This window comes from Octopus sinensis, linkage group LG3 (assembly GCF_006345805.1).
Source record: "Octopus sinensis linkage group LG3, ASM634580v1, whole genome shotgun sequence".
NCBI lineage: Eukaryota > Metazoa > Mollusca > Cephalopoda > Octopoda > Octopodidae > Octopus > Octopus sinensis.
The window spans coordinates 137,669,891-137,695,895 of NC_042999.1; the positions used below are offsets into that span (position 1 = coordinate 137,669,891).

The 26,005-nt window shown below is 34.5% G+C and overlaps 1 protein-coding gene across 1 annotated transcript in view; it reads right to left on the reverse strand.

The window, feature by feature from the left end:
- LOC118762590 overlaps window positions 1-26,005 on the reverse strand; it is a 149,229-nt gene that overhangs the window by 62,759 nt on the left and 60,465 nt on the right. The window contains exon 10 of the mRNA XM_036501370.1: window positions 20,395-20,527. Coding sequence (XP_036357263.1) covers window positions 20,395-20,527 — 133 coding nt within the window. The remainder of the gene's footprint in view (window positions 1-20,394; window positions 20,528-26,005) is intronic.

The window sequence follows — 26,005 nt, forward strand, 5'->3', positions numbered from 1 at the left end:
CTGGAAATGGCAGGTGAGAATTTTCTCACATTCAGAAAAACTTTTTTACTAAGTTCCACTAGCTGCCACAATTAAAGAAAATCAAATATAATATGGTCAAGTAGAATTTAAGATTGCAGCTGAGTAGTAAAAGTTGGAGACGAAGCTAGGAGGTGGGTAGAAGAATGGACTAGGTGGTTTGATGATAAATTAAACTCTAAAAATAATTATTTATTTTTAGAGTTTAGAGTACAATTATCAAATTAAATTAATCATTATTGACAGTGTTGCTGTTTTTGTCATAGTAGTTTTCAGTTTGGATATCTGTTACTTTTGATTTTTATTTCTTCCTATATCAAAATCATTTTCATCATTTTGAAAAATAATTTCTCAATATGAAAGAAACTCTTTTACTGAATCAACTCACTTGACACAAATATATAAAACTTCTTTTATTGATTCCATAAGGCTGACATCTAAAGTTCACCTCAAAAGGAGTATTTTTAAAGCTAGTTAGAGTACCCATTTCTTTTCTAGGCTCTCCTAGGTGGTTGATGTCAATGCAGTTGAAGTTAAATCTGAAGATCAAACATCAAAAGTTTCCATCAACCAAACTCACTCACAAGGCATTGGTCAGTCAGGGCCATAGCACAAGACACTTGCTCACACAAAAGGACTGGAGCTGAATGGTGGAGTAAACAGTTAGCTTAGATGAGCAAAAACCATTGAAATTAGTACACATGGTTGTGAAGTGAGGTTCTTCACCACACAGACATATCTTCTAAAAAATTCTTTCATGTGTCTTAGAATTTTACACATTGGTTTCACAGAGACCTATATCAGAAAGGTATCAACATTTAACGTGTCTCTTTATTAAAATAACATAATTTTCTTCAAATAACAATTTTGTTTGAAATTGTTTTCAACTGAAATAATCAACTAATGAAACATATTTAAAATGTTTAAATTTAAGAAAAAATTCATTTTAATTTAAATTTATGCAATCATTATAAGAGACATATATTTATGCAATGCCCAGATACAAGGGGGTACTCAAAAGAAACCAGAATTTTGCAATGTTACTTTATTCACTTAATTTTACATGTTTATACTTTTATTGCCTTCAAAGTATTCTCCTTTTAAAGCAATGCATTGGGCTTCAAGCAACAAGTAACCATTCTTAGTGTGAAAACCACTCATAAACATGTGTTTTGCTCATGGCAGTGTCTTCGTAAGCTGTTTGAAGCATGACAACTGTTTCGGCCACCATTTTCCACAGCAGAAAACAGAATTTCATAGAGGTATGCTGTTCCTTCGTTTCAGCCATCGCAAAATTAATGAACAAGGGGGCAGTATAACTACAGAAGATGCCACCGGTTAGCAGGATAATGCCTAAGGGCCGTGTCAAGTGGCTTCTAGTGGCAGAAGCCTGAACTACAATGGACTTGTCCCACAGAGAACATTTCCAGTTACTTTTGGATACTTACTTGTATATGATAGATTTATTAATTTTCTACAATAATTTCGTTTCTGATTAATAAACAGTTTCTTTTCATTAGATACAAAGCGATATTTTTGTAGTAAAAAGGTATAACAGACTGAATTAACTTCAATATATTACTGAAATTTATTTTATTCATCATTATTATCCTCATCAAATGACATGTTTTCCATGCTGGCATGGGTTGAACATTTTTACAGAAGCTAGCAAGCCAGAGGGCTGCACCAGACTCTAATTATGTTTTAGTATGGTTTCTATGGCTGGATGCTCTTCCTAATGCCAACCACTTTATAGTATACTGGGTTCTTTTTATATGGCATCAGCACAGGTGATTTTTATGTAGCCCCAGCACAAGTGCTTTTTACATGGAACCAGAACAGGTGCTTTTTACATAGACCAAGCACAGGCGCTTTTTATATAGCCTCAGTACAGGTGCTTTTTATGTGAGACCAACACAGGTGTTTTTTAAGTGGCACCAGCACCAGCAGGTCGCCAAGTAGCTTGCAAGACAAAGAACCCCTCAACTGAAAGAGAGAGTGGAACCAAGGGAAGTGGCTGTGTGCCAGGCAGGAGGATTACAGAATAGTAGAGGGAAAGAGATAGCTAGCTTAGTATTGGCTACCCCAGTGGATCAAGGAAGGAGAGGAAGGTGAGAAAGAGTTAGAGAGAAAGACAGAGAGACTGTCAGAGTGAGAGAGAGAGAAATAGATGGTGTTGGAGATGTATGGGGGGCTACTCACAAGGAACAGTGGAGAGGGTACAAGAAGTACAGAGGAGATAGAGAGGGATGTTCCATAAGAGTGTGAAGTGAAATGTTTAGAGATGGGGAAAACATGACTATAGCAAATGATGGTGAGGGAAATGGAGTGGCTGGGTGGTAGATGTGTGAGTGGTGCATGCAGGCTTCATTTCTTTCAAGCCTTCACATGTCCTCTGCAGTTACAGCCTATGTTTCACTGCCATGTGGCATAGCTGTTCATACACAGTAATCATACAATCTGCTTTTCACTTTGAGGGAGAGGCCCTTTTTACCTTTGTTCCTACAAAAAATTAAAAACAAATTTGACACTCCTGCAATTTGAACTGGAAACATAGAAAGATATCAAATACTGTAAGACATTAATGTCCAGCACTCAATGTTTCTGCCAACATATTGTCTTATATAGACAAATAACAATACTGATACTTATAATAGTTGCAATGTTAAGTAAAGCCTTTCCCCAAATTCATTAACAATCATGGCACTCCGTCGATTACAACAACAAGGCTTCCAGTTGATCTGATCAATGGAACAGCCTGCTTGTCAAATTAATGTGCAAGTGGCTGAGTACTCCACAGACGTGTACTGTTAACGTAATTCTCGGGGAGATTCAGCGTGACACAGAGTGTGACAAGGTTGGCCCTTTGAAATACAGGTACAACAGAAACAGGAAGAAAGAGTGAGAGAAAGTTGTGGTGAAAGAGTACAGCAAGGTTCACCACCACCCGCTGCTGGAGCCTTGTGGAACTTTATATGTTTTTGCTCAATAAACACTTACAACGCCAGGTCTGGGAATCAAAACCGTGATCCTACAACCGTGTGTCCGCTGCCCTAACCACTGAGCCATTGTGCCTCCACTCATTAACAATATAATAAAATTGAACTAAGAAGAAACTGAAATAAATTCACTGATTGACCTGCTACAAGCTTCATTTCTGTACATAACTTGCCTTGAATAAACAAAAATTGGTTAAAATGCAGCTGAACATAATATAATCTGCTTGATACTTGTCATATGAGAAGAATCATGAGGCTAGAATTTCTATGAGAAGGCTTGTCTGCTCCGTCTTAGTGATTACTAAACTTTATATCCAGTATTTAGCAAAACTGGAGAAATGTTTAATAGTTTTAGGAGAACTGGAAAAATGTTTAATAGGTTTAATGTATATAACAAGAATTTCATGCTCAATAAATATAATTGGAAAAAAATATATCACAAATATCCTTTTCAGTGTAAGTCTCCCTTTTATAGTAAATTTAATAGGATGAAATGCTTGAGTAGATAGTGTTGTATTACCAATCCAGTATTCATACGTTTAGATCATCTGTAGACATTTTATTGTCTCTAAGCAGTGCAAATTAATATAGAATTATTAAGGCACAAAGTCCTTAAATTTAGGACAACCAATTTGTGACCACAACCTTCATCACATTTACATTGTTTTGAAATTATTATTATATATTTATCGACTTGGTTTAAGTAAATCACCCTTCACTCCCACTTCCCATTCTGCATCATATATATGCAACCAAGAAATTTTATATAAGACCTGAACAAACTTCATGAATAAATATTATGAAAACAACTTTTAAAAGAAACATGACCACCTGGTATCTTCCAATAGCATAAAAGTACAATTACTACACACATCAAAGATCTGTGATGAAATCACTGAGTCATTAATTGTGACACCACAGAAGTCTTTTGTTTTTATACAGTGTAACCAGACCAAATGAACTTAGGAGAACCCATCAAGTCTTGTAGCATACACACCCTATGTATGAACAATTAAAATCCCTCAAATACTAGCCCTTATAATCTCTGATGATCTATCATGTATATCACAATGATGAAACAGCACAGAAATGATTTGGCTTCTTCTGTAGGGTCAGAAAACACTTCTATCTTGATCATAACCTGACTTTCTACAAAGTATAGGTTCCCCATTAGAGTGTTACAATAATATATAGAAAAGTAATACTACAGCATCTAAGCAAACATTCTAGACCTCATTCGAAAGAAGGTTCTTCAGATAACTGGCAACAATTTGCAGACTAACAGATTACAACCACTGGCTAACAAATGCACTGCTTCTTCAACTACTACAATGGCCTCTGTAACTCTCCTCTAAACTAGTAAGATACATACTAATTCCACCTTGTTCTCATTTCCCTCCTCTTCTCATAGTCACTACTGAACACTCCTACTTACATTGCACTAAACATTTTGCCTGATCATTCCTCCTCAGAACTATAGCCCTCTGGAATCCCTCTAACACATATTTTTTCCTATAGATATCAGACTACAAATGTAAGTTTACATAGGTTCTGCCATGTTGACAGCCATATAGGCAATGACCTCAAATGTTCAAACTGGACATTACCTACACTAATCTCACTAGTTTAGAGAGTCCTTAATTACTTCATTAGGTATATTCTCTATGCTAGTAAATCTCATAAAATTAAAGCTGTTATACACATATATCCACTTAGCAAGCCTCTGCTTTGGTTTTTCTCAAAGCCTTGAAATATATATGAACAAAATGTACAATCAAAGAGACACATCCTCTGGACAGCCACACTTCACTTCACACAACCAGCTATAGTCATGGAGTATATACTGTAGTCTCGTAACAAACTGAAGCATGTCAGCCTACTGTGCCGAACCTATGCATTGTTCCCAGGCATTTTACAGCCTCTGTGCTAAAGGTATTCCCAATAAGAGCAAACAAAACATCATCATTTGTCTCCACCATTGTGATCTATATGCACTATCTATGGATATTGCCTATAAATAAAAAAAGAAACATTTAAAAAAAATATCAAGTCTTATTTAAAAATTTAGATGACAGTTCAAAAGATTCAATCACTGACAAAATGGAAACAAAAACCAAAACACCAAAAGTTAGTGTTTTAAAGATTTCCGTTTCATGTTACACAATTCTGTTATATCTGATTTATTCTATTAATAACTACATCTGGTTAGATTTAGTTTGTGCAATTCTCTCATCACATTTAGATAAGAATTGTAAACTCTCACCCTATATCTGAGTAATTTCTTAGATGAAATGATAATTATTTATTGCTTACACCCACACAATTGCTTTAAGTGTCATTTATGTTACTTGCCCAGATGAAAAGGAAGTCGATAAAATTTTAAAAAACAAGAAGCTGAAGATGTAGGAAAATAAGATAAAGGTTTTGGTGATATAACCTAGATATAATTGAACTGAACTGAGACTGAAATGAAAGTATATAAATGCAAATGTTTTTGAAAAGATTTTATCTTCAATCTGCTTCAAGAATCTCTTACAATTCAAATTTCCTAGAAAATATTACACAAGGGAAGTAGTTTATGTTAACAAATTAACAAATAATTGTCTTGTAGTAGAGATAATAAATCACAATTCACTTCCATGTATATGCACTCAACGAGAAATATTAACAAAAACTTTTGTGGTAAACAAGTTTATAATATTACAGAAGGTTTTCTAGTAAGTTCTTATTTATCATTGTTGTGATGATAATGATGATAATAACATTTATGGTTGAAAGCTTCAGCTGCTTACTAATCTAAAGGTGGTGTCATAGTACTGTTTCATCACACAAGATATTAAAAACAAGTTAACAAATTAATATCCAGACACAATAAAGCGAAATGTTTTAAATTTAATTTCTAAGTCTGACAGTGCAAGCTTTTGTGCTTAATCAAACAATAATCTACTTTTTGCTTTTAAGTTATACACTAAATAATGTGCTTGTGTTTCTCTGTGTGCATGTGGAGGGTCAGAGAAAGGGGTGCAGTGCAAAAGCATAACAATGACTGGATGAAATTAGTACAACAGTAATCATGATCTTTGCAAGTTCTTCCAGACTGGTGAAATTGGTGCAGTTGATGTTCAACTTGAACATTCATTGGTCAATGTCTATAGAACACTTTCCAAGGATCTAGAGATGAAGTATTGAGAAGAGTGTTTAGTACAGGGTCTGGGGAGATGAAACAAATAAGGATGACAGGAAGAGTAAAGATGTGTGTGACAAGTGGAGCTGAATGGTGGGGTAAACAGTTAGTTTAGATGAGCAAAAACCATTGAAAAGATAACAGAAGCAGAGAAAAGAAAGAGTATGTAAATAAACTGATAACAAAAACTAGTTGGTGATTGAAACTTTGCAAATTATTTGAATAAATTTTATGTTTGTAGCTGCAGTACCATCTCACAGATGTAAGGAGTACTCCAATGTTGATTTTACTTGAGCTTTGAAGAGAATCAGCAACTGATCAGACTAAAGTAGATCTGTCCCTAAAAGACATCATAGCCTTTGCAAATGCAGTTTTTGCAATATTTATATATATGTGAGAACAATATGAGATCATTTAAAATTGTGAGGCCTAGAAGAAGTAATGACTCCAAGCATTTTTAATGTGTTAGGCATGAATAAAGATTATGATGTATAGAGTAGTTTTCTTGATATATGTACAATTTAGTCTGTGGTCATAAGGTTATGATGCTCTCATCGGAAAACATCATAACTTTACTGTCATTTTTTATATTTAGTGATTCCATGTGTGCCTGACATGAGGTGTTATGGTTGCTTGTGTTTGATATCTAAGTACAACAAAGTGAAAGATTAGAGAAGCAAAGTATCATCTCTAAAGGAATGTGTGTTATTAGAATAGCCAGTAGGTTCTTGATATACAGAAGGAAGAATATAAGAAACATTACTAAACATTGAGAGAGATTAAACTTAATAGACAGATTGTGTATTAAAGAGATGTCTGTTAGCATATACTACAATAGCACAGTCTGAGTAGAAAATATCCAAATCCAGAAAGAAAAATCCTCTTTAAACAATGCTAATTCTCAAGTGAATTATACTAAAAGTTTATGTATACCTATACCAACTATACAAAAAAAAAAGTTTCTTTTGTCAGTTAAAAAAGAGAATATGAATAAACTATGAACTGAGATGTCAAGAATCAACAAAAACTATAAAAAGATTTGGATAAAATACAGGGTGTTCAGGCTAAATTTGTCAATTCTTTATGTCTCCTATATTCAGAAAAGGTGTTAAAGAGCATAAAGACTAAAGTTGTAGTTGAGAAAAAGTTAGCTGATATGGTAGGCTGGAAGTAATCTGAATATTAGAAAAAAAATTACATGTATCATGAAGATTTGTGCTGGATATCAAAATGTCAACATCATAATTGCTACTCAATGCTTTGTGAACACCGTAAAGGCTGTGAGACATGACATGAGCAGCTGCAATGGAGACTACAAAGCCTGGCCAACAGGAAGGGACACAGCAGATGTTCTGATTGCATACGCATGCCTGAATTCATTCAACAACTGCAGGACAAGGTCATGAAAGATCCAAGTAAGGGAATCTACACTTTGGTGAGAGAGATGGGTATTGGAGTTTCCACCATGAAGCTGGCCCTGGATGAGGACCCTCACTACCACTCATACAAGAGATGCAAGGGATAAATTCTGACAGCCAAGGCCAGGGAGAACTGATTGATGAAAGCAAAGAAGCTCCTAACTGAGGCATCCTGTTGAGCCTAGGATGATCTGGTTCTTCTCAGATGAAAATAACTTCTGCCAAGGTCAGTTGCACAACACCCAGAATAACAGGTGACTTACCTACAATTCATGTGATGTCTCACATATCATGAAAAGCAAGTTCCCCCAAATTGTGATGGTCTTTGCATGTGTCTCCAGTCAGAATGATGTCATGCTGCCTCACATCTTTCAGTAGGGCCTTAGGCTCAATTCAGACAGTTCTGTGAATCTGCTAGAGACTGTGGTCAAATTCTGGCTGGAGAGGGTTGCTGCTGGAAGGCCATATGTATGGCAGCAGGTTTTGGCTCTTTGCAAATACCTCCAGAAAGTGTCAGAAGTGTTTGTCAGAGAATTTCCACAACTTTGCCAGCCCCAATTTCTGACCTCCAAATTCCCTTAATTATAATCCCATGGATTATTATGTACTGGGGCTACAGTTGAGAAATACACCAACTGCTCTGCCCACAATACTGCAATACTAAGGCCACGGAGGTGTTGAAGATCTTCCCAGGGATACAGTAAGGAACACATGCACCAGGTTCTGGAGCTGTCTTGAGGCTGTGGTGGAACCTGAGGATTACTACTTTGAGGAACTAGGCATAATCTAGTTGATATTTTTTGACTTTTTTTAATGCTTTTATTTTTGGATGCGATATTGTTTTCTTTTCCTTATTTGCAAACTGTCAAATTTAGCTCGAAGACTCTGTATGTTGGCAGAACAAATTGCAGTGAATGCTAGAACTAAAATATCTGTAATAAAATGAATGCTATGTAACTATTTTAATAATTGAGACACTTTAGGCTTTGGTCATTGTGCAATATGATTAGAGCAAGTCAGTTTGATGAAGCCATTGTATCTCTAACACATACCTATGCGATGAACTGAGTTCATCTGAGGCACTTGTCAATTAATTGTTTCTATTATTACTTGCACTTGTAACTGTCCTTTTCATAACACTTATTGCGATTAAATGAATTATCCCACTGAATGTTGGATGTTTTGATTGGAAAGGTATAGTGCAGTATTATTGATGATATATAAACTGCTAGCTCATAAGCTACTAGTCCAACATGCAACTCAACTGTGATAGTTTAATAATAAAAAAAAATATCTCATTTAATTTTCCCCTACTTAAATTGAAGGTTATGAATATTTTTAGAAAGGCTTTTAGTCATTTAGAACAATATAATCAATAGAAATAAAAAAAAAGCATTACTCTCAACTTGATAAAGTACCCTTCCTGACTAATAAATTCAAAAAATTTTATTGATAAATTTCAAAACAACTCACCCCAATTTCAATCTTTTCAACTTCACAGAATAGCATTGCATTGCCTTTACAAAAATACTGAAGAACAGGCTAAAAATCTATCAACACCATCATCATCATAATTATATTTAAAGCCAGGCACAGATGAAAACAAAAACCTAACTTTGAAGGAAAATGTCTGATATTTATATAACCTAAGTAGAAAAAAAGAGAATCATTAAATAATAATAATTCTCCCGAAAAGATTTCTTTTATTGCCACAATATTTTCTTAAGGTGGAAGGTTTGCCATTTTCTAAATAACCTAATTACCTATTTTCAGCCTTAAATAGAAATTGATACAATTTCTTCATATTTTATTCTCATCCTTAGAAGATGGTCTCCGAATTTTCTGTTTTATAGTCAGTGGTGGTGGTGATGGTGGGATACTTTCTTCCTTTTACATTTTTATTTTCTTGTTTTTTTTTTTGTTTGTAGAATTTCTCCACTCAGTAAGAATTCAGTTATAAATCTCACAACTATGTTTAAGACATCATACATAATAACATATGTTGGTATTTCTGATTTGATACTGTCAGCCTGAGCTTATATTGTGATGTTAAAGGGGTAAGAAAGAAAGAAAGTAAAAGCAACTTGGCTCCCTTGTAATTTAATCTTCTATTGTATCTGGTTGGCATTCAGCTTGATATTTGGCAGAGCCAAGTCAAACCAATGATATTCATTTAACTAGAAAAGTTTTTTGTATTTTTTATCAGTGCTCTTCTCAAAATAGAATCTAAAGAATATTCTATTTATCAAGAAACTCAAAAGAATTCAAGCTGGTTTTATAGCTATAACACTATATAGTTACAAACTAATAAAACTGTACATAACACTCTGAATATAACATTTAATCTATACAAAACTCTCAATCAGTAAACAGCAGTCTTGTGTTAGAAAAACAAAGAAAATAGTTGGGTTTTTTTGCACTAATCTACTCTAGAATTCTTATCAAATTCCATTCTCTTGATGGAAATCAACAAAATATAAGATGTCTATGTAATTGAAATAAAGAAAACTGAGTCAGACATAACAATTATTTAATTGTAAATCAATTCATATGGGTAGCAGTGTAATATGGTTGTACAAAGAGTTCAAACAGTGGAATTAAAGTTATACCATAAGGAAGAAGTTCAGACAGGAACCTTCATCAGAGAGAGATGAAATGTGCATTGGTATTGCAGGATAAACATTATGATTAAGGAGAGTAAGGAATACTTTTAGCAATGAAGAATGAAGAGGAGAGAAAGGTAACAAGTGTTTTTATTGGAGGTGCAATGGGCAAAACCAAGAGAATGCTAGCAGATTTGAAAAACACTGAGAGAAAAAGATAATGAAGGGGACACACCATACAAACATACATATATACATATAATAAAAATAAATTTTATATATATATATATATATATACACACACACACACACACACACACACACACACACATGCATATATGGGTACAGGATGTCACCAGCAGTGCAAATAACATGAAATACATAAACAAACGAGGGAAAAACAAGTGAATTACATGAACAAGGAGAAAGGAAAGGACAACACAGAGAAAAGACCCTTCATCAGTTGTCGGCTGTCTATCTACTCATTTCAAGCATTCATCAACAATATGAGTCTTCTCAGACAGTTGCTCCCATAAATTCTAAAATAAAATTCAGGATTTATGGAGGGTCAAAGTTGGGAACAAAAAAAATGACAGTGGAGACATACAAGGAAACCGCAAGAAAACAAACATGGAGGGTCATTAGACCAGAACGAGAGGAAAATAGTGAACGCTGGGAGAAACATTTTTTTTTTGAAAAGAGAAAAGAGAAAAGATAGAAGAGAGAGAGGAAAAACACATCTGTTCCTTTAAACATCTGTGCAGGAAAAGAAAGATCGTCACAAGAGGAAAAAAAAGATAGACGATGGTCACGTGTGAGCAATGAGAGAAAAAGAGAAAGAGATGGAGAGAGAAAGACAGATAGAAAATGGTGATGGAAGGAGGGGAGAAAAAGGGAATTAGAGAAGGATGGGAGAAGAAAACAGTAGAAAGTAGAGAGTCGCATCAAAAAGGTGAAGATAAACTTACATGGAAATGGATGTGTTGTGTTCAATTAAATAATAATAAATAATATATGATATATATATATATACGAACATGCATATATGGGTACAGGATGTCACCAGCAGTGCAAATAACATGAAATATGTATGCAAAATAACTTCAAACCTAAAGAAATTTTTGTACGTAGTAGCGGCATTAGATAAGGACACAGCAATGAGAGTACTGGACATTTTAACCCAACCCCCAGCAACACACAAATACACCATGTTAAAAGACAGGCTGGTGGATACAATCTGGCAGATTGACCAGGAGGTGGCACCCAAGATATGGCAGGAAGAATTGGAGATTCCAAGCCTTTGGAGTTGATGGACAAGATGTTGGCATTAGTTGCCCCTGATGAGTCACCTCCTTTTCTGTTTAGGGAAATATTCCTCCGCATGTTACTGCCCAGGTCCAGGCCCTCATAACTTAGACCGAGATCAAGGACCTGTGGCAGTTAGCAAAAGCAGCTGACAAACATCTTTTATCAAGTGGTGTTATGGTTAATGCCATAGGATCAGCCTCAAGACATGGTAGAGTTAAGCAAGACAACCTGTGCCTTTACCACATAAAGTCCGGAAAAAAGGCTATGAAGTGTAGACAACCATGTAGCTTCAGGAAATCTTGGCAATCAGCCCCAGGAAACTCCAGGACCAATTGCCATTGAATACCCTGGTGGCCAGAAAACACAACCAACTGCTCCTTTATGTCTGCAATCGGAGCTCTGAATGTAGGTTCCTAATCGAGACCAGAACAGAAGTCAACATGGTCACCAAACAGGGGCCGCCCCATGCAAATCACACCAACCCTTGCCAAGGAATAGTCACCAAAAAGTCAAGTAATCACTCGCATGGACAGGACAGTTAAAACGTCTTCCTGGTTCCAATGACAGTCAACAGTTCGGTGGGGAGGGAGTTATATGTAGGACACTGCTCAAGGATTTATAACAGACGAACTGTAGACAGGAACTTCACTGCAGGCTAGCTGGTCTGCAGCGAAGTTGACTTCCAGTTAAGTGAGTTTCTATGAAGCAGGAGTTGATAGGCAGCTATCGCCCTCATGTGCTCAACAAAATAAATTTTTCACTAACACATTCTGGGTCTCTGTTAATTTTTTGTGTATAGCTTAACTAAAGCTACATCATCATCATTAAATGTCCGTTGTCCATGCTAGCATGGTTTAGATGGTTTAAGAGGGCTGGCAAGTTGAGAGGCTGCACCAGACTCCAATCTGATTTGGCATAGTTTCTACAATTGGATGCTCTTCCTAATGCCAACCACTCTGAGAGAGTAGTTGGTATTATATATATATATATATATATATATACACACACACACACACACATGTAAAGGTAGTGTACTGTCAGGATCATTAACACACCAAGGCAAAATGCTTGTGGGTGATATTGTGGCCCAGGTCTTAAATATCAAAGTTACTACATCAATGACCATACTGGTACTACTGCATTATCTAGGGAGCAACTCATTGCCCTCATTTGTTATATCACACTTTACACTCATCTTTGGAATTTATTCCTACCATCAAGTCATTGGCATAAAAGAAATCACAAATAAAGAATTGAAAGACTTCCACCCTGGTACCAAAATGCTACAAATTGAAGAGACAACCAGAATTTAATTATTCCATTATTTACTCATGTGAGACATAGGGCTTGTACAAACATCGTTAAGCATCCTTGAATGCTATCAGTGATGTTTAAAACATTCTGACTACAAATACAGAGATTTTGAGGGGATCCAAAGTCTTGGGTATTAAGACAATGGTGCACAAGCACTGTTTACTTCAGACTGGACAACTTATTAGAGGATCTCAAAAGTAGACATTGTATGGTGAACAGTAGACATTGTATGTAAAAATTACAACATAAAGCAAAGTTGCAATTTAAGAACTGTAATAGTTTCTTTGAAAACATTTGAAATAAGTGAGGCCAGCTGTGAAAGAAATGCTTTCAATCATCACTTAAGGAAAAGGGTGATAAAGGATATTTTTGAAAAAGCACGCATATCTCATGCAGAATCCAAGTAAGTTACATAAAAGCATGTAATGTGTGAAATTGATGGTGTAAGTGTGGTTAGCAATATTTGTGGTTCCAAGCATTTTCCCAAGGCCAGACTTACTAGACACAACAAAGTCATCAGATGAGGCAAAAAGTTGGCTGTATGATAACCTGCATGATATCTACTTTATATATATATCTACTACACGATCACAACAAAACATTGCACAACATGCAATACATATGGAAAAGTTTGCATATTTATTGAGACACAGTGTTATACACTGGAATATACTTAGGCATGTATATGTTGCAGCTTTGTTTGCAAGGTCTGTGAAAAGATATGTAAGAGTTAAGCAAGTTTAAAGAGTCTCTTGAAAGAATGACTATTTTGATAGTTGTTGTTGGTTCTTCCTCAGGCACAAGTAGACAGTCATCATATATATATATATATATATATACACATACATGAAAATGACCAGGGAAAAATATGTGATTGTGTAATTGTGTTTATGTTATTTAAGTATGTATGAATGTGCACATTTATATATGTGCAAGTGTTTGTATGTATGTGTCAATATGTACATGCATGCATGCATGCGTGTGTATGTGTGTGTGTAAGTATTAGTATGATATTAGTGTGACCCTGTCACAATTTCAAACCTGCTGGTGTTTCTTTTATTTTTCTTGACTGTTAACACAAACCCTACCATATTCAACCACCTCATGTTATCTCTCTTATCCCCCTCCCTTATTCTTCACTACTATTATAATAATTTTTCTTCACTCTCATGATTCACAATCTTTTTTCCTGCAACACCAGTAAACATTTCATATCTTCCCAAGGAAAAAGTTAAACTTTTCTTTACTCTTTGACCTTTTTGTATTATTCTTTACTCATGCAGACCATCACTAGTCCTTCACTCCACTCTCATTCTACTGTTTTACAATTTAAGGTTTGTAAGTTCTTGGTGAGCTAAATTTGTTGATAAAGCAAACATGAACATCTACAATTTCCATATCTCCTTTTCCTTCCCCTGATGAAACTCAGCAAATCTAAATCCACTGATGCATGTCCCTTATTACAAAACACAGAAAATAATATATTTTAGATTTAACTCAATATATCTCATTTTTAAGCTATCCATTCATATATCAACATTCAAATGACATACTATTGTGATGGATGGATGAAAGGATATCTGTATGTATGTGTGTGGGAGTTTCCTTCTAGTTTTAATTATTTGAAATCTTCCTGTAAAGAAGGAGTTGGTTTCTAACAAAGATACAAATCTCTTTGAATGGAATGTAGATAACAAAAACAAATTCACATTTTAAACTTGAGAAAAGTTTTGCATATTTTTACTGTTCCACTTACACATAGTATTTGTAATATACAAACTGACTGGTTGATTTCTTTTTCTGAAAACCCTAGCTTATCCAGATTGTCACTTAGGCATTTTATTCACAAAACCAAGTGCACCAATTATTATTGGCATTAATGTGAATTTATAATCTGGGTATAGAAGGTTTTGAAGCAATTGTTCATAGTTATCCACTTTCTCTCAATTTTCAAAGAGATATTCACAGCAGCAAGACACCTGACCCAATGACAGTACATATTTTTCTTGTCTGCAAGGCAAAACTTTGTTGTGTCTTTTGTCATAATTTTTTCACATTATGATCACCAGTAACATGTTCAGCTAAGTATTACCTATCATGTTTTATGTCAGAATTCTTATTATTTCTGCTGTTCCATAGACACAAAAAGAACATATGTATTTTATAACTCAATTGTAAACAATTTTAAGGTTGCCACAATTATTCCTTGTATTTGATGAGACTTTGCATTAGTTCTGTGAATTTAAAACTCTTATTACAGCCCTGTGCTATGTGGTACAGGTATTGAAGATGTCTCATGAACATTGTGCAGGAAGACAACTTTAAGACTCACTTAAATGGAGTGAATGAAACGACTCCACTCTTCAGGATCATAGTTGCAGCCAATCTCTTGCAGACCAGTGGCTGATATCACTATAGAAAGAAACGTTTCTTATCTGGAGGTAAAATAATGACTACTTCATATGACAATAGTCAAAAAACAAAAGTATAGAGTTTGGTTGAATAAGATTCCATTCTTGAAGTGTGGAACCAAACAACTTTGGCATTTTTTTTCTTTTTTGTTTATTCCAAACTGTAAGCCAAGTCATCTAGATCTGCTTCACATAATTTCTGTGGGAAACTAAACTACATCTGGAACAATATGAACTATCCTTCTGTTTTCATGTCACCATCTGAATTACAAAGGAACTATTGGCTGTGATCATTCTTGGTGGAACTGGCAGTGGATTTCTTCATTGTGTGGTACTGGTTTTAAGACTGATTTACAATTTAAGTTGATCTGTAATATATTTTACTTTGTAAAATCAGTTATCATCATCATCGTCCTCATCGTTTAATGTCTGCCTTCCATGCTGGTCTGGGTTGGACAGTTTGACTGAAAACTGGTAAGCCAGGGGCTGCAGCATGTTCCACTCTGATTTGGCAAGGTTTCTACAGCCGAATGACCTTCCTAATGCCAACCACTCCAAGAGTGTAGTGGGTGATTTTTACATGCCACCGGCATGGGTGCCATTGACCTGACACCAGCATCAGCCATAACTATGGTCTCCCTTGGCTTGATAGGTCAACACAAGCACAGTATATCGCCAAGGGTCTTGGTCACCTGTTACTGCCTCCATCAAGCCCAATGCTTGAATGGTGCTTGTTATGTGCCACTGGCATGGGTGCCATCAGACAGCACTGGCATTGACCATGACTATGATTTCACTCAGTTCGACAGGTTTTCGCAAGCACAGCATATCACCCAATGATTGAAGGGTGCTTTTAACAGGCCAGTTAAATGACACTGGTATTGACCACAATTACGATCTCACTTGACTTGACAAGTCTTCTCAAGCATGACATATCTCCAAAGGTCTTGGTCACTTGTCATTGCTTCTGTGAAGCCCAGCATTCTAAGACTGAGCTTCACCACCTCATCCCATGTCTTCCTGTGTCTATTTCTGACACATGTTCCCTCCACCATTAGAGTGCAACACTTCACACACCTGTCCTCATCCATATACATCACATGAGCATGCCAACACAGTTGTCTCTCTTGCATACCACATCTGATGCTTCTTATGTCCAACGTTTCCTTCAGGATGCTTACACTCTGTTGTGCATGCATACTGACATTATATATCCAGCAGAGCATACTAGCTTTATTTCTTACAAGCCTACACATGTCCTCAGCAATCACAGCCCATGTTTCATTGCCATGTAGCCTGGCTGTTCACACACAGTCATCATACAGTCTGCCATTTCACTCTGAACGAGAGGCCCTTTGTTACCAACAGAGGTAGGAGTTCTCTGAACTTTCCCCAGCTTATTCATATTCTAGCAGCTATGCTATTAACTTGGTTACCTAGGGAACGGAAGCAATCAACTACTTCTAGTTTCCCCACTGGCATGTGAGGGAATCTATTTTCTGTATGTTTTTGGTATTTATTGTACCTGTGTAGCCTCCATACACAAGTCATCTTCCCTGTTAACTTTCCTCTGATATTGCTGCACCTCTTATGTATCTATGTTATATAAAAATAACAGTCGTCATAGTGATTTGTGTGTTCACACCAAATCATGGGGACTGCAAATGACATGCCTTTTCTTCTACTACTCATTCAGTAATTATCAGTGCACTGTATAATACACAGCAAATGTGTTAATGGTGCACTGCATTATACACAGCAAATATCTCATATGCAGCTCCTCTCTTGCAATGAAAATAGTACTTGTCAGTAAGTTTAATTCCCAATGATCTCATTAGGATTCTTTGGTATTGCATGAGTGTATATTGTCCACAAATATTGCAGAAGTTGTCTGGGTGATTTACATGAGAGAATGTATTTGATGACATCCTGAATTACCACACAAGATCTGAGAAAGTAATTAAGATATGTCATGTGATATGCACATGATACATAAAAAGAAGCAAGACTATGAATAGATTTTAATGCTGAATAAATAACTAAAAGTTGATTTCACAAAATGTGGATATGGTAGAAGAATTCTAAATACAGATTTGAAATCAGCATACCAAAATTACTTGGAAACACTTATTTGTTTCCTTTTAACAAAATCTTAGTTGTCTAATGAAATAAAATAGAATAATTCTTTCTAATCTTGGCACAGGGCCAGCAATTTCAGAGGAAAGGGGCATGTCAATTACATCCGCCCCAGTATTTGACTGGCACTTTATTTTATCACACCTGGAGGGATGAAAGGAAAAGTTAACTTTAGTGGGACCCGAACTCAGAACATAATGAGTCAAAAGAAATATCACTAAGCATTTCATCTGAAGCACTAATGATTCTACCAGCACACTACTTTATGTAATAAAACAATAATATGAGAACTTTTAAGCATTAAATTTTTTGCTTATCAGTAGCAGTTATGTAATAAAATTATATAATGGAACCTTTAATCTATAGAAAACCCAATGAAAAACCTGCTTAGAAAACACTTTCAATAAAGAGAGTACTTTTATTACTTGTACTATCTTTCATGCTGTTTTTTATTCACCATTTTTATAATGTTAGAAGCTACAGTTTTCAAGAACATTTGTTTGAAATTTAACTTTCACTACAAGGAAGGAGTATATGGTAAAGTAAGCCTTCAATATTGTATAAATTGGTAAAATATAAATCCAGTTACTGTCAATACACACACACACACACACACACACACACACACACACACACACACACACACACTATAAACTGAAGCAGAAGTAAATCTCAAATCAAATAATTTCTTACATTGACACAAGACGACACATTTGGGGTAGAAGGAATATAATCCAATCCAGCATATAACTAGAGGAATGAAAGTAAAGATAACACCAATGCTATTTAAATTTGGAATTCTTAATATTAAAATTAAATATTGTAATAGAGTTGTTGGTGTATCAGATAGAATACTTTGTAACATTCACTCTGGCTCTCCACACTCTGAGTTTATATCCTGCTAAATTCAACTTTGCCTTTCGTCTTTTTGAGATCAATAACGAAGTACCAGTCAAGTACTGGGGTTTATTCTCCTTCTCTCTCTCTCTGGAAGAAATTGACTGTTTACAAACTTGGAGATGAAAGTTCTCCTACACTGAACAAAGTCAAGGAAGAAGGCCTGTTTAGTTTGCTGCTCTATTTCTACCACTCCACCTACTTTCCTCAAATTAAATATTAACATTAGTCAAAAAGAAAAAAAGTAAACATAAAAGAGTTGGCTCTTCAAAAGCAAAGATTTGAGAAAATAAGGCTGGAATTAAACATGTACACCTTATTGTTACACCTCATGTCATTTTTCTGTCTTTTTCTTACATTGGTTTCAGTTGTTGGGTTGTGACTTTGCTGAGGTACTGCTTTCTAGGGTAAAGTTTATTATATCAACCCCAATACTTATCATATAAGACCTAGGAAGGATTCAAGTGGATATGGGTGGAATTTGAACTAAAAATAAAAAGGATGTAAACTTGAGCCAGTGCAAGAGTCCCTATATGCTTGCTCAACTTGTTAGAAATAACAGCCTAACTTCCTTCAAACCTCACTATCTTAAAAAAAATGAAGGACATATTACATGATGTAGCCCAATATATACAATACCTAAAAAAACTTAAAGGTCACAATTGCTACTTGGAGATGAAAGTTCTCCTACACTGAACAAAGTCAAGGAAGAAGGCCTGTTTAGTTTGCTGCTCTATTTCTACCACTCCACCTACTTTCCTCAAATTAAATATTAACATTAGTCAAAAAGAAAAAAAGTAAACATAAAAGAGTTGGCTCTTCAAAAGCAAAGATTTGAGATCAAAGGTCTACTCAATTAGAAGACAAACTAATGATTTGTTAACAGATTTGTGAATAGAATTAACTGGATCAAATACTGTAACTTCAATCCTCAACAAAAATTAACAGCAAATACAGTCAATATGGAGAAGAACATGGATCAATCAAGTAAAGTTATTTTCTCCCAATTTATTTTTGTGGGGTGGGGGTTAGATTTGTAAGGAACATGAAGTATGTTTCATATTTATTTGGAAATATCATGAGCTATCACTGAAGTATGCTGATCAAGTAAGATTTTTGCTAGGATTCTATCAGGTTTGTATATCTTAATAAGAAAGAATGAAATAGATCAGAATATATGTTATAAATAGAAAACTTATGAGGGGGAAGTTTTTCTTTTCTTTTTCTTTTTTCATTAGCCCTCAATTACTTTTAGTTTATTGTACCATCCAAAGATAGGATAAAAGACAAAATGAAGTGAGAATATGTTCCTTAGAGAAGATAGTTTCCAGATTGTTTGGAAGAAGCAGAAAGTTTGTTGGTTGGATATTGTTGAGGAGTGAAGGAAAGAGATAGAAGGGGTCAATAAATTGTATCAAAATTCATTTTGCCAAGAACTAGAATACAGTTGTGGTGGAATAAGAAAAACTTTGTTGACTGGTTTTGGGGGTATAAAATCAGTCATTGTAAAGTTAATAATTTGTTACAGCTGGAAATTTTATATGGAGAGAAAGAAGGGTAGGTATATGCTATATGGATGTAAATATATACAACCTTTTATTTTTTAATGGTAACTTCAAAGAAAGATGCTGTAGATAAGCTGTTGCAAATATGATATGGTATTTATGAATATATGCCTTCATATTCATACATGAATAATTCTTATTCTACCCTGAAAATGTCTATCAGAATATCATATGAGCATACAATTCAATATAGATATAAACATTTGAAATTATGGATTAATATGGAATCTTTTCATTCATAGAAACATTATTGTGAACAGAAGTAAATACCAAAATGTATAAATTGGAATCAAGTTGGTATAAATAAGAAAACATTGGCTGAACCTGTTACAAATTAGTAAAACATCAAATCATAGAAATTAATTAATTCAGATAATAATTAAATCACTATTAATTAACTTGAAATCATCATTACACATTGTATTTAAATGTTCTTTCACCCAATCTTTAAATAATATCAAAAAGCTTGTTTAAGATTGCTTGTAAATCTTGATAAAAAAAAAATGAAAATACAAACAAAAACATACAAAGTTGTACTTACCCCTGGATGCCACAGTATTGGATTCCAGATTCTCTGCATCTGTTGAGACACCATTCTAGTGTCATTGCACTGAAATACTTTATGACCAAATAAGTATTATCTTTATTCTTGCGAAAACAACCTAAATAAGTTGCTGAAAGAAATGTCAGAGTCATTTTAATGGTAATTTATTTATCTTTTATGTGTATGTATTTATGTATGTGTGTGTGTGTGTATATATATATATATATATATATATATATATATATATATATATATATATATATGTGTGTGTGTGTAAGCTAAAAAAATACATATCTTACTGATAAACCAAAGGATGAAAAAGAGGTTAGGGGAAGGTAAAAAAAAGTCAGAGAAAGTTACAACTCATATTACTTAGCTACATTCATAACTACAAGTTAGATATCTCCAGTTCAGTAAATTTCACTGATATCAGTACACAAATTTTATTTTTACATTTGTTCATTAATAATAACGTTATCTGTTGACATGCATCTTTTAACTATAACCAAATTAGTTTTGAATTATGTTCATATCTTATAGTTTATATTAACGAAGTAGAGATAGTATCAAAGAGATTCTATCTATACTTGAAATTGAACAAAATAATTTATGATTAAATTTACAAGCAAAGGTACATGAAACAGTTTTATAAAGAAACAGAACTTTATTATTGTTTAATGTTTATACTACAAGGAAATGCTGTTTTTTCTTTTGTTAAGTTTACTTTGCATCTACTTAAAATTTGACATAACAAATATGTTTAAAATTTACAAAATATATTGTATCTGTTTTCAAACATCTTATAAATATTTTAAGAAAATATAATTTTTGAAATCATTATGGGCATGCAAAACATGGAAAAATCAAAACAAGGAAATCTAAGAGAATGCAACAAAGCAGCTGCTCGCTATCCCAAAAAAGGAGTTCCAGGAATGCTTCCATCAATGGAAACAATACTGGATAAAGTGTGTGACTTAAGGGGGCTACTTCAAAAGAGAGTAAATGCCAAATTGATGTGCTGTGGTTTTCTTTTTAGAGCAGCAGTCTCAATACTTTTTGATCAGACCTTGTACACTGTTATAGATAGAGTGGACTAGTGTGATAGCCATTAAGTGTATAAGAGGTGATGGTCTCCCAATCAGTTGGGCATAATGTGTGTACGTGTGTAAGTGTGTGTTTTTTTTTGGTGCAACTGAAGGAGACTAGGTTACTCTGTGTGTCCTCTTTGAAAGATATCTCATGAAATTGATTCATGACTGACATGTATCTAAGTTGCATATAGATGATACCTCTTCAGAAAAAGTTACTGATGAGTGACAGTATACTCTGAGTATACTCTGTCATGCTGTATATTATAGCTGTTGTTGTCATCATTAGCTTAATGATTAACTTTTGTTAAGAAATAAGGGAGAGACAAAAAAATTTTTAATTAATTGAAAATAGAATATGGACATGCAAGAGGGAAAGAATCTGACAAACACAGTGCTGTCAATACTGCCAGATCTAAGATGACTAAAAGATAGAGTTTTAGTGAATAAACACTAAATAGCATGACAACTTACAAGAATGGCCATAATTGAGTAGTTTGGCTATTTCTAATCCAATAGATGAAATACTGATAGAGATAGACCATAGGAAGACAAATTTTACCAAAAGCTTCTTGTATCTTAACCCCATGACAATGGTTTTCTTTTTATCAAGCAACTAGGTTGCATTGATGGTAACCATCTCAGCTGAGATCAGCAATTAGGACATGACAATGGTTTGGCATATATTTACATCAACCGCTTTAGTGCAAGTACTATTTATTTACCTAAACTATATCTTTGTGCAGGATGCTCATGTGGTATTATTCCTGAATAACATCATTCAACCGCACAAGTTAGATCAACTTCATGTATTTACAATCATGTGAATTCAAAACTTGACTTTAGTGTGGTAGACTTCAAAACAGGGTACCACACATAGTGGCATATCACATTGTGAACAATGGTATCTAGTTTTCTTACATTTCCCTTTTGCTTTACATACTGTGCATCTCTTTAAAAGTATTTGTCTTCTTGGCGATTGGGGGAAACAGTCGTGGAAAATGTTCACATCCCTTCACCATGTGGTGAGGAGAGAGTCTGGTGTGGGGACATCCACACGTTCTGCACTTTGGCAGGTCTGATGCTTCTATCATTTCACAGAACAATAGATTCCTGAATGTCAATCTATCCACCACACCATCAAGCATCTGCCAAATCAAATGCGAGTTCACAACACACATGTCAACTATATACAAGAAAATTTTTTTGTACCATTTCACAAATTTCCACATCAATTTGTGTATTGTCACCAGCTGATCTGAGCAATCAACCCTGCCAATCCCTTCATTGTATGAAACAACTACAATTGGTTTCATTATGGCATAAACATCCGCATCTTGTTTCCTAGTGTCCTTCATGCTTGTAGAATGCATTGTCACATCATCACTCTAGAGCGAGAATGCCACTATTGGTTCAACAGTATGCTCTTTCTCCCTTTTGAAGTTTTATCCTGTGAAGATTGAGCAGCATGTTTTTCCTGTGCATCCTCATAGACCCACAGGCATTAGTCTTCCTTACCTGAAGCTGCAGGATGAGGTCTGGGCTGGAAAACCAATTGTCCATATAAATATTGTAGCTTTTTGTCAGACAAGTTTTTATTCAGCAACAACATGACATCAGTTGATGCTAGAGTAGACGCTGAAAGTTCCAATATGTCCTGACTAATGTAGATTTTGTAATTCTACATGTACCCACAGGCTCTGCCAGTTAACTGGCATATTTTATAAACCTTGACTCCAAAGTAGGCACGTTTGGTTAGGTTGTATTGTTTGAATCAGAGCCTTCCCTTGAATTTCCACAAACTCTCGTCTGTACAAATGTCTTGCATGGTGACATACACCGTTCTGAAATTTTCAGCCACTTTGTCAATGATAGAATGTATTTTGTGCAGCCTGTCATCCTGGTTCTCACCTGAGTTGAAATGTAGATTTAAAAGTACCAAAAATCAATCATGTGGCATTGTTTCCTGAAAGAAAGGTATCAACATGGCTGGATCCCAATTCCAATATGATGCCAGTGTTGGTTTTTTCATGATGCCCATCAGTATCAGCAGAACAAGCAGAACTTTAATTTCATCCCCTGTGGGTCTGACATGCTGGGGATGGCTTTCAGCATAATCATTCATTTCATCCGCTCTATATTGGAACATTCTCTCAAAAACTCATGGAAGATTTCCAAAGGCAAACTTCCATGTTCAAGGTTTGCCTTTATGCCAGGCGTACCAGTAAACTCATGCTGTTGGATGAAATTGTCTCTCACTCACCACTGCAGCCTGCCTGTACCTTTGATTCACCGGAATATCATCATCACTATCGGAATCATCTGACACTGAACTAAGAAAATACTCACTCCCCAAGTCATCATCTGAACCCTAAGAAACAACTGGTAAGATGGTGGAGCTTGGTGTAGCTTGGCGCAATGACCGTAAATTCGACAAAAGAGGACGTGACGATGAAGTTGACAGAGCCAGTGTGGTAGGATGCAACGACCATAAATTCGATGAAGGAGGATGCAACAACGAAGTTGACAGAACCAGAGTGGTAGGACCAGCCTAAATATTTACATGAAACATCTAATCACCTTATCAGTTGATAGATACTAACTCAAGCAACCAGTTCTTAGTCAGGCAGCACATAATTACATCAACTGATTTAAAGCATATACATTGCATGCATAAATTTACATCAACCATTTTAAGAGGGTTAAGCAATCAAAGCTTCTATTTCATGTAGTTCAAAGTAGAGAGACAACTGATGTGGTGTAAGATAATAGTTTTTCACTAAAATCTGGTTATATCAAAATTGGTATACACACTGAGTTATATCAATACTCTCTCTCTAATCACTGTGATTTCTTGAACTTTTTCCCTCCTAAGTTCAAGAAAATACAGTGGTTAGAAAGAGAAAGTGATATAAAGTATTCTAATAACGCAGTATATATAGATATTTTGTGTGTGTGTGTGTGTGTGTGTGCACATGCATGCTAGTGAATGTTGAGTCACATCATTTTTCAAACCCAAACAAACTTATCAAAAAGTGAGTAACGTTAACAGCAATACTTTTATTTGAAGTCAGTTTTAAATCTAAGATACTGGAAATATATATTCAGGAAAATATATGCATAATATGGAAAACAATTAATATTCTTTTCACGCAAGGAATAATTAAGATATTTTAAAATATTCTATGTGTACAACAAGTAAATAATCTTTTCAATATATGCTTAACAACTGATTAAGTATAGAATAAGTTACTCTTCCACTAGAATGAATGGTTGTACCCTAAGCTCCTTAGCTGAATGAAGATTGCCTAGCATGACCTAGATTCCTTTAACATTATAAATAATAAAATCCTACTTAATCCTAATGTAAAAAATAAAGACTTTCTCACCCTTTAATTTATATTAATTGCAGTCTCCTAGATTTTCATTCAGTCACTCACTCATGTATGTATGTATGTATGTATGTATGTATGTATGCATGTACACACACACACACACACACACATTATATATCTGTATATATATATACACACAGACATACACATTATATATATATACACACACACACAAACATATAAGCCAACTATAGAGTTCAAGCTATAAGTAGCAATTGTTGGCAATATAAAAGAAGTGTACAATTTAGACAGCTGACAAGTAATAAATGTAAAATAACCATTAACACCAGACTAGGATTGTCAAACAGTAAATTAGCAGAATAATAATAAAAAAAGAGAAAGAATAGCACTAAAGCCAAGTGAGAACTAGTGATGGGATATGTCTTCAAAAATCAGTCCATGTGACATAAACAGAGATTCTAATTTTTTGGCCTAATCCTTCAATGGAGAGGAAAAAAATGAAGTTTTGTCTTTACCAAAATGTTTCAATTTTCATCTCCTCATAGCTCACAAACATTCTATTTTATGAACTTTTCTAGCAATATAACATTTGTTTAGTACTACTCCAAGTAGTGTTGACAAATAATGATATAAAAAACTTAAAGGAAGTCAATAAAGAATGTGACACATTAAAGAATATAAAAATACCAAAATATGAAACTATTTCCATTATACTTCAATGTCAGAAGAATAATTGGTTATATTGTATAGATAACAAACAAAAAGTAGCTATTAAAGAGACCAAAAAACAAAGCATGCTGTGAAATAGAAGTAAGCTCCTGGTGAGTTAAATTAACAACTTAGACTTTATTTCCACTTGGCGCTATACCAATTCACATCAATAATACTCTTGAGAAAAGCCTGAACATCACACAATCTCATTTCACTATAAATTTGGAAATATGTACATAGAGAAAACAACTTTAAATAAAATTTAGTATTACTCACGAGTAATATCTTCCTACTAATACGATTAAAAATTAATTGTATTATTTTAAGTTTAATTAAATTTCATTACATGTCCAGCAGCATCATTTAATTTAAAGACAAGAATACATTGATTATTAAATGTTATTTCCATTTAATCAATCACAATTCAAACTAGAAATAAATCAAGAGAAAATT